Here is a 7,500-nt window from a genome sequence, read left to right as displayed (position 1 = left end):
CCAATCTCTCCCACCAATGGTGCAGCCTGCAGTAAAACACCAAACACGAAGAGCACGTACCAACGATCCGAAGAGAATTGCATAAGACCCAATCACCCATCGATACCCTTGGCAGCATCCTTCATCTCTAAACCCTGCAGACCATCAACAATCTCCTCGACAGCCCTCTCTTCTCTTCTCATGATAACCCTCCTCGCTCCCCCTTCTTCCTTTGCATCGAGGTACGCCAAGTTGTTTGGTATCGGTTGGGCCGAAGGGGGGTCGGCAAGGGCGGGAGTAGCTATGCGGCCGAGTCGAGGAGGGGAAGAAAGAGTGATGAATTCGGTTTGAAGGGGGAGACGGGCTTGTGCGAGTTTCAACGCTGTTAGACAGCGTTAGACTAGAAACTTGACAATGTCAAACGGAAAAGGCTTACCAGCCTTGGCGATCTCCTCCCTGATATCCCCACCACCAACTTCCATAATCACCTTGCCCGGCTTAACCCTACAACTCCAGTACTCGAAACTTCCCTTTCCCTTTCCCATACGCTGCTCATTACCCTTGACACACACAGGAATATCGGGAAAAACACGAAGATAAAATTGGGCGCCCTTGATGGGTTTGATCTTTCTTCGGACAGCTGCTTGACATGAGGTTAATTGAGCAGCAGAAATTCGGACGGAAGAGCACGCGCGAAGACCGAATGTGCCGTGATGGAGAACTGTTCCTTTCAAAGAACCTCCCTGTGAAGTGAAGGACGCGAATATAAAAGTCGTGAAGCAATGTCGAACACAGCTCTCGTTAGTGACTTTCCAAAGTCGTGTTAAAAGTACGAACAATAGGTATTTGAGTCTACACCAGCAGATATTAGCCTCGTGCTGTCTTCAGGACAGATTCAAAACCGAACACGTACTCCGGGGGCGCCCTTGGCAGCCTTCCTGTATTTTGTTCTCTTCGGGGCTAACTGTCCTCTGAACCTGACTTGCTGGACACCTTGCGTGGGGGTTTTCGGGGCAAGGAACTTAGGGAGCGAAAGGGCGATACGGGGGCTTGAAGTGGCTGGGCGAAAGAAGGAGAGGCTGATCATCGTTGCTAGGGTGGGGGGGTTGTACGGATCTGTGTGCGTTACTGTTTTTGCTTCGAAGTCATAATATTTCGGTGGTTATATCGTGGACGCGAGAAATACAGTGAGGATGGAGGAACCACCTTCGGAGAAAATCGGCGTTTTGGGATGTGGTTCCCTGCGTCTGATCCCTTCGTCCCTGCCCCGCCAACGCTACACTCGTATCCTGCATCCTCTTTATATCACTTTCTTCTCACCGCACCACCACATTCTCACCACTCCAAAATGTCCTACACGATCGCCGGCCGTGCTATCAAGGTGAGTTGTAAATGGGACAAGTCTGTCGAACATAGCTGACATTGGGCCACAGAACGAGTACCTGTAGGTTTGCTAGGATCCGTGATTGGGCGCTTGGGAGGCTAATTACTCGACTCTTTAACCGTTCGGTTCGGATACTGTTGGGTCGTTACTTGGCGATAATCACAAACTACAAACTATTTTCGCTGTTTATTCCTCGCAATCCCCTCTACATCCGCCGCATACTCGTTTCCGACATTCCATCTCTACTTGAAAACTCATCTTACCGACTCACAACCTCGAAACCACCATAAACAGCGCCCTCGGTACCATTATCTCCACCATTGGCATCGCTGTTGCCGCTACTGGTGGCTCAGATAAGGCCGCTGCCTCTTCTGCTCCTGTTTCCGTATCTGACGACAAAACCATCACCGGCGAGACTCCCGAGGAGGAGGATTTGTGAGTTTTTTTTTTCCATTTTGTATCACCTTGCCGAAATGGGTTTCGGATGGTATGGGAGCCTTGAGATAATCGGCGTGGGATGCAAGCGAATTAGAAAAGCAGCTGAGAACTCAAAGAGAAGGATGCTCTTGGTGGAAACAATGCAGCGAACGGCAGAGGGAAAAGGGCTCATGGTCATGTCGCTGACTCCAGACGTCTATAGCATCCGTCAATTCGTCGCCGAGGCCGAAAAATCCGAAAAGCACTAGATGGATAAGGTTGGGAGCCCATATTGACATCGTCGTTTGGGCGAAATTGAGGGGTGAAAAGTAAAATGCATATATGCATAACTGAAGAAAGACCAATATTTTGACTTCTTGCTATAGAAGTGACCACTTCGCAACTTCGTCTCCCCCGGTTCTGACCGACTAATCGTTTTTGAGAGTGTGCTCTTTAAACTTCCATGCTCAAGACGTCTTCATTCGTGTCATCGCTGCCTCACACTATTTGTACAGCAGAACCCACGACTTTCCCGGCGGATACTGTAGCCTTGTTGTCTTGAAAACTTATGCCTTCAGGACTTCCTCCTTCGGTCCGTCCTGCATTTTAGGCGCACCCAAGTAACCCAAGATGGAACCCTTCATCTCCGCCAACTGTCGCTGCTTGTCTTCCTCGATCAACCTACGTCCAGACCGTTAACATGCACCGCAAATAGCATACGGAAAACTTACTTCTTGAACTCGTCAGCATGTTCAGCCCAGTATTTTTGCTCCTCTTGATAGATCCTCTGCGCCTGGGCACGTTTCTGCTCGAGATATGTCATAGGCTGATTCGGCCGAGATGATCCGGGCTATATATAATATCAGCGCTTTTGCATCATAGACCAAATAAGGGATGAAAGGTGAACCTACCGCAGCGACACTACCGAAAATGCTACTCAAAAATCCGCTCCCAGCACCAGTGATAGCGGTAGGGTGAGCTCTCTCCCATTCCTCGATGGCCTTAGCTTTGGCTTCGGCTTCCTTTTTAGCGTATTCGATGGGGATATCCTTGCCGGCGTAGGCTTGGAGGATTGGGCGGACGTCCGCAGGGTTGAAAATACCGATCGCTTGGGAAATTTTAGCATAAGAATGGATGAAGAGAAGAACAAAACATACACTCGAGGAAAGGGATCATATCCACCAAGCCCTTATCCCCAGGGGAGCCATTCCAAGGCTGGAGCACGATACCGTTCTCGGGTTGTAAAGCCACATGCTCAGGGTTAACATCCAAAACGATCACCTTGGAAGGGTCACGGTTAAGGAAAGAGATGTCCTTGACGACTTTACCCTTGACAGAGCGAGTAGATTCACGGAAGAGACGGTAGGGCATAAACGCTTGGTAAGGGTCGATCTTCTCCGCGATAGGGGCTGCGGTCTATCCAGAATAGTGAGTACTGAGGAAGAGGAGGGAATAAATTACGAATGACTTACATAAAGAGGCTGACTAGAAAAGAGGACAATTTCGTAAAACTGTGACAAGTAGCCGAGGAAGTAATCGACACCGGGTCGCTTGGCGGTCCTCCAGCCGTGAGTCCTCTGTACCTGCTTAGCTTTTTCTGGGCGGGTTCTTAGATAAGAAATGACTTACATCCCACGAGGAATGCACAAGGAGTCCTTCAAGGTCAATGCAGAGGGTATAAGGGCGTTGGTGTGGAGGAGGAAGAGGATCGGGAAGAAGAGTCTGGAAAGCAGGCTTGTTGAAAAACTATCATACAATGTGAGCGACTGCAGCATATCGAAAGGGATGAAGCATACGTCGAAAAGCTCAAGCATGTTATTTTGGAAAGTTTCAACGAATCCTCCCTGTTTCTTGCCCTATCTTTCATCAGTTTTAGTCCAAAAGAAGGCTACATTGTACTCACAGTTGTCTCGTCATTTCCCATCGCTAAAACAGCTCCAACAGCACCAACCGCCAACGCACCATACCCAGCCCGGATCCACATCCTCCTAGACTTCTCTTGCGAGCTCACATACTCCTTCTTACCGGCGCCTGTCTTTTTCCTTTCACCACCTTCTACCTCCTGATCCTTCCCAGTAGCTGGTTCGGAAATGGCGGCAGCTTCCTGGTCAATATCCAAGGAAGGAAGCTTAGAGTAGTCAGGGTTCTCAACGTTGGGCTCCGTCTCCGGGGTGGTGGAGGCGGCGGAATGTGTGTTACCAAAGACGACCTCGGGTTGAGGAGGAGTGAGTGGGGTACCGGCAGAAGCAGGTTCTTCAGCCTGTTGGGTCTCCGCAGCCTTGGCGGTACCCTCAGACTTGCTCACTTCAGGCTCAAAGGGCTGCGAAGGATTGACATTCTCGGGAACAGGAGGGGGCCTCTCAGCGGGAGAAGGTTCGGAAGCCTGGGAGCGAATACGAATGAAGGAGGGAGCAGTGGTAGAGAGAGGTCGGATAGAACGGTGGGTAGACGAGAGAAAGCGAGATGTGGCTTGCCTGAGCATTCCGTGACGTTTAGCTGAAAGGTAAACGTAAATAGGGCAAGTAGATGGACGAATGAAGCGAACGAAAACGAAGATGAAGAGGAGCCGAAGAGAATGTCAAGGATCATGGGAGCGGAGTTTGGTGCATGTCCGGTATATGACGCTCTACAGAGGAGGGATGATGGGTGACATTTAATAACAATAATTGATACTAAAACTGGTCCTATTTTTAACATTTGATAAGTGGAAGCATAAACGAAGGATAGCGGAGAATCCACAATAAAGAAGGTATCGTGGTGTGCTGTGCATGTTGCTTAAACAAGTGCATTTGCTCGTGACTTGATTAATCGGTGATTATTGCGCTGCTGGTCAAAAGTCAGAACTTGAGAGGCCAGCGTGCCGACAGAATATCTGGAACCCCCTCCTTCCAAGTAAGAAATGAAGGGGTAAACCAAGTAGCTTGGGAGGATTAGAGGAGGGCAGTTGGCGGAGAAATATCCTTTATACTGCAGAAGTATAGTGGATTGCAGAAGATGGAAGTTATCCGTTTGGAGGAGTGAAGAGCCGATTGCCTCAATTAAAAATCTTAGATTGATCAAATAAACTTAGTTAATTACGAAAACGATAAACGAAAAAAAACGTAAATAGGAAATTTGAAATGAATTATCCTAAAGTTAACAAATAACCAATAGTCCAACAAACTCACTCGCTTTTTAGCTGCGCCAATTATCTTTCCCTTAAACACCTCTTATTACCCGCCGAGGCCATACCACGGATTGGGAAGTTAATTCCGAGTCATCTTGCTTGAACAGAGAATTAATTTAAACCCAACAAGTTTAAACAGCACTTTACATATCTTCAATTCTTCTTTCAACATTCATTCTCATCACTGACTGCCACTCACACCAACTTTGTGGGACGCTGCTGCATCGTCATCACTAAAATTTCACTGCATTCATTAGCGAATCGTTGCTATTTTCGTCATACGGGTATTACACCCGTAGAGATCGACCGTTATCGTTCAGATCAATCATGGGAGGTGAAGAATCTTTACCATCCTCTGTCGACAATATTGTCCCTAACAGACGTGAACCTTTCCACCGTCGCGTCAAATCTTATTTCACGACCGAGATTGACGCTCCCCGTTCTACCGACCTTATCTCTATCTACGCCTGCTTCCTCACCGGCTTCACATCTGCCCCTTCCTTCACCGCTTGCTACGTTTGGTGTGGTTTCCAGACAGGAAATGTCGCTCAATTAGGAGTGGCCATTGCCCGATGTTTTGCCCCAGGATCGAGGCGGACGTTTGGCTTCCAGAAGCCCGATCAGCAGGCCTTGACTAGTCTGTTGAGTTTCTGGATAGGGACAAGTTTAGGTCGATTTGGAGATTGGTCGGGTGCGAAAAAGAGGACATGGCTGGCGATTGCAACGTTACTGCAGGCACTTTTGGCTATGGCAGCTGCTCTCACGGCTCATTATTCTGGTGAAAGCGGCATTGCTTCGTTAGTGTTTATTTTAAGGTCGATAATAGGTCGGAACTCATCCCATTTGTAGGAGTCGAGAGGGACCATCTTGGGCTTCACCTACCGGAATGGCTGCTCTTGGGTTCCTGTCAGCAACAATGGGAATACAAGGCATTGTAGGCAAGGTATGTCCATCAATCTGTCCATAACGACTCCTATCAACGATAGCCATAGCGTATCGCCAGTCCCATGAACACTACTGTCGTTCTCACCACCACATGGGTCGAAATATTTAACGATCCCTTACTATTTGCTTTCAAATATACACCCTCTCGTGACATCCGTATAGCGGGTGGTTTATCGGTTTTACTTGGAGCCTTCGTCTCGCGCGCAATACTCGATGCGTCCTCTTCTGCTGGTGCCTGTGGTGTATTGGCAGGATTGAGGATGATCCAATTCATCTGGTGGTTCTTCATCCCCGATAAACAGGTAAAGAAAGTTGAGTCGAAATAGGCGGTGGCAATGATAAGAGTCATCATATTTCTTCCGGGAGGATGGCTATCAACGTTTGGGATTCAAATAATGTTGTTACTCAAAAAGCGAATATGTGCATATATACCATTTAGTGGTCAAATATCGTGATCTTGTTACAGCATATATTACAACAAATAACTTCGTTATTTTACTTTTACAGCTGCGTGTTTAGATGACTTTCTTCAAGAGCTGCTACAAATCAAATAGTAATAAATGTTATGCGTATATATTTGAGCCGTTGAACGAGCAGTCAGTCGACCCTCGATGATGATGCACCGCTAATTTCAATGATCAGCCGCCGCAAGGTATTGCACGGTGTTTTGTTAATAAGTATTAATAAAACATCCATGCTCTATATTTACACATTTTGAAAAAACTTAGCCATATAGAATGGAACGAAGGATCCTCCTCAGACTTCGCATATTTCATTTCTCCTTTTTTCTGCCCCCAAAAACGTATTACTAATCAATCATTGGGTTGAATACGAAAGAGATATGCAATATGAGCAAAGGCTTCCAATTTGAATCCCCTCAAAAATGTTTGCGTTTCCCATGAATGAAGAACTCAACGAATGAAATGAATGTCTTTGGGGAGGGGATGGGGGGTTGGACATATGGGAGATTGCTTATTATGTGGTTTTCTGTTTCCTGTCTTTATTTAGGCTATGCACTGGCTGAGTGACAGAATATCTTCGAATAGACAAGCTCACATCATGAAAGCTACCCTGTACTACTGGTAACGCTGCTAGCATATACATCCTCAACAACTTCCAATGTGTTGCCTGTTCCTCTCAGTTCAAAAACCGGCTTCTTGCTACTCACTGAGCATCGCTAAATGTAGTGTAATAAGCCATTGAGAATAATGTCATCAGGAAAACTGACGCCCTCATTTTACTCATCTTGTCACGTACGAACTACAACGACATAATGTTATTGGTCATGCAGCTGCTTATTATTATGATGAGACCATCAAAGATTTTCTGAGTTCATCATGCCCATGCAATGCGAGGCTACATACCAGAAGATCGGCCTCTTTTACTGGCATTATAATAATATATGTCCTGTCATTAACTATCGATGATTCACCTATATTGATTGACATTATATAGCTATGGCAGCTTTATACTGTGATTAGGTTGTATATTCCTGTCAAAAGTAATGTTTTGCTTACAATAAAATTCCTCATACGACATCATGCTTATCTATCAATCATGGATATTCGCAGGTTCTATTTACTATCGGTCTTCGCTTCTCTTCGTCCAT

The 7,500-nt window shown here is 46.7% G+C and overlaps 4 protein-coding genes across 4 annotated transcripts in view; 2 read left to right on the top strand and 2 right to left on the bottom strand.

The window, feature by feature from the left end:
- CNA05170 (structural constituent of ribosome, putative) overlaps positions 1 to 1,116 on the bottom strand; it is a 1,285-nt gene extending 169 nt beyond the window's left edge. The window contains exons 1-4 of the mRNA XM_024656296.1: positions 893 to 1,116; positions 817 to 831; positions 416 to 722; positions 1 to 361 (exon numbers count right to left, since the gene is read on the bottom strand). The exon at positions 1 to 361 is cut by the window's left edge and continues 169 nt beyond it. Of these exons, the coding sequence (XP_024511926.1) occupies positions 93 to 361; positions 416 to 722; positions 817 to 831; positions 893 to 1,066 (765 nt within the window). The 5' untranslated portion in view covers positions 1,067 to 1,116 and the 3' untranslated portion in view covers positions 1 to 92. The remainder of the gene's footprint in view (positions 362 to 415; positions 723 to 816; positions 832 to 892) is intronic.
- Positions 1,117 to 1,287: 171 nt separating this feature from the next.
- Positions 1,288 to 2,142, top strand: CNA05160 (expressed protein). Its single transcript, XM_566819.2, has 4 exons — positions 1,288 to 1,360; positions 1,413 to 1,423; positions 1,658 to 1,798; positions 2,004 to 2,142. Exons 1-4 carry the CDS (start codon positions 1,328 to 1,330, stop codon positions 2,047 to 2,049), a joined length of 231 nt encoding a protein of 76 aa, XP_566819.1. The 5' UTR covers positions 1,288 to 1,327; the 3' UTR covers positions 2,050 to 2,142.
- Positions 2,118 to 4,312, bottom strand: CNA05150 (mitochondrial matrix protein import-related protein, putative). Its single transcript, XM_566817.2, has 8 exons — positions 3,684 to 4,312; positions 3,577 to 3,636; positions 3,410 to 3,526; positions 3,253 to 3,357; positions 2,938 to 3,196; positions 2,692 to 2,888; positions 2,512 to 2,630; positions 2,118 to 2,461 (listed from the first exon to the last, which is right to left on the bottom strand). The coding sequence occupies exons 1-8, from the start codon at positions 4,260 to 4,262 to the stop codon at positions 2,347 to 2,349; spliced, it is 1,551 nt and encodes a 516-aa protein (XP_566817.1). The 5' UTR covers positions 4,263 to 4,312; the 3' UTR covers positions 2,118 to 2,346.
- Positions 4,313 to 4,939: 627 nt separating this feature from the next.
- Positions 4,940 to 6,515, top strand: CNA05140 (expressed protein). The gene is made up of 3 exons (XM_566815.2): positions 4,940 to 5,743; positions 5,796 to 5,889; positions 5,939 to 6,515. Exons 1-3 carry the CDS (start codon positions 5,274 to 5,276, stop codon positions 6,215 to 6,217), a joined length of 843 nt encoding a protein of 280 aa, XP_566815.1. The 5' UTR covers positions 4,940 to 5,273; the 3' UTR covers positions 6,218 to 6,515.
- The last annotated feature ends 985 nt before the right edge of the window (positions 6,516 to 7,500 follow it).

This window comes from Cryptococcus neoformans, chromosome 1 (assembly GCF_000091045.1).
Source record: "Cryptococcus neoformans var. neoformans JEC21 chromosome 1, complete sequence".
Lineage (NCBI taxonomy): Eukaryota > Fungi > Basidiomycota > Tremellomycetes > Tremellales > Cryptococcaceae > Cryptococcus > Cryptococcus deneoformans.
The sequence above is the reverse complement of the archived record's forward strand: the minus strand, read 5'-3'. Positions and strand labels throughout refer to the sequence as shown.

Bases quoted from the DNA above. Each gene is read 5' to 3' on its own strand.
- CNA05160 (XM_566819.2), top strand. From the start codon at position 1,328: ATGTCCTACACGATCGCCGGCCGTGCTATCAAG. The intron at 1,799-2,003 runs GTGAGTTTTTTT...AGACGTCTATAG, and splicing joins ACTCCCGAGGAGGAGGATTT to CATCCGTCAATTCGTCGCCG.
- CNA05150 (XM_566817.2), bottom strand. From the start codon at position 4,262: ATGCTCAGGCAAGCCACATCTCGCTTTCTCTCGTCTACCCACCGTTCT. The intron at 3,637-3,683 runs GTGAGTACAATG...GATGAAAGATAG, and splicing joins TGGGAAATGACGAGACAACT to GGCAAGAAACAGGGAGGATT. The intron at 3,197-3,252 runs GTAAGTCATTCG...TATTCTGGATAG, and splicing joins TTTCTAGTCAGCCTCTTTAT to ACCGCAGCCCCTATCGCGGA.
- CNA05140 (XM_566815.2), top strand. From the start codon at position 5,274: ATGGGAGGTGAAGAATCTTTACCATCCTCTGTCGACAATATTGTCCCT. The intron at 5,744-5,795 runs GTTAGTGTTTAT...TCCCATTTGTAG, and splicing joins GGTGAAAGCGGCATTGCTTC to GAGTCGAGAGGGACCATCTT. The intron at 5,890-5,938 runs GTATGTCCATCA...CGATAGCCATAG, and splicing joins TACAAGGCATTGTAGGCAAG to CGTATCGCCAGTCCCATGAA.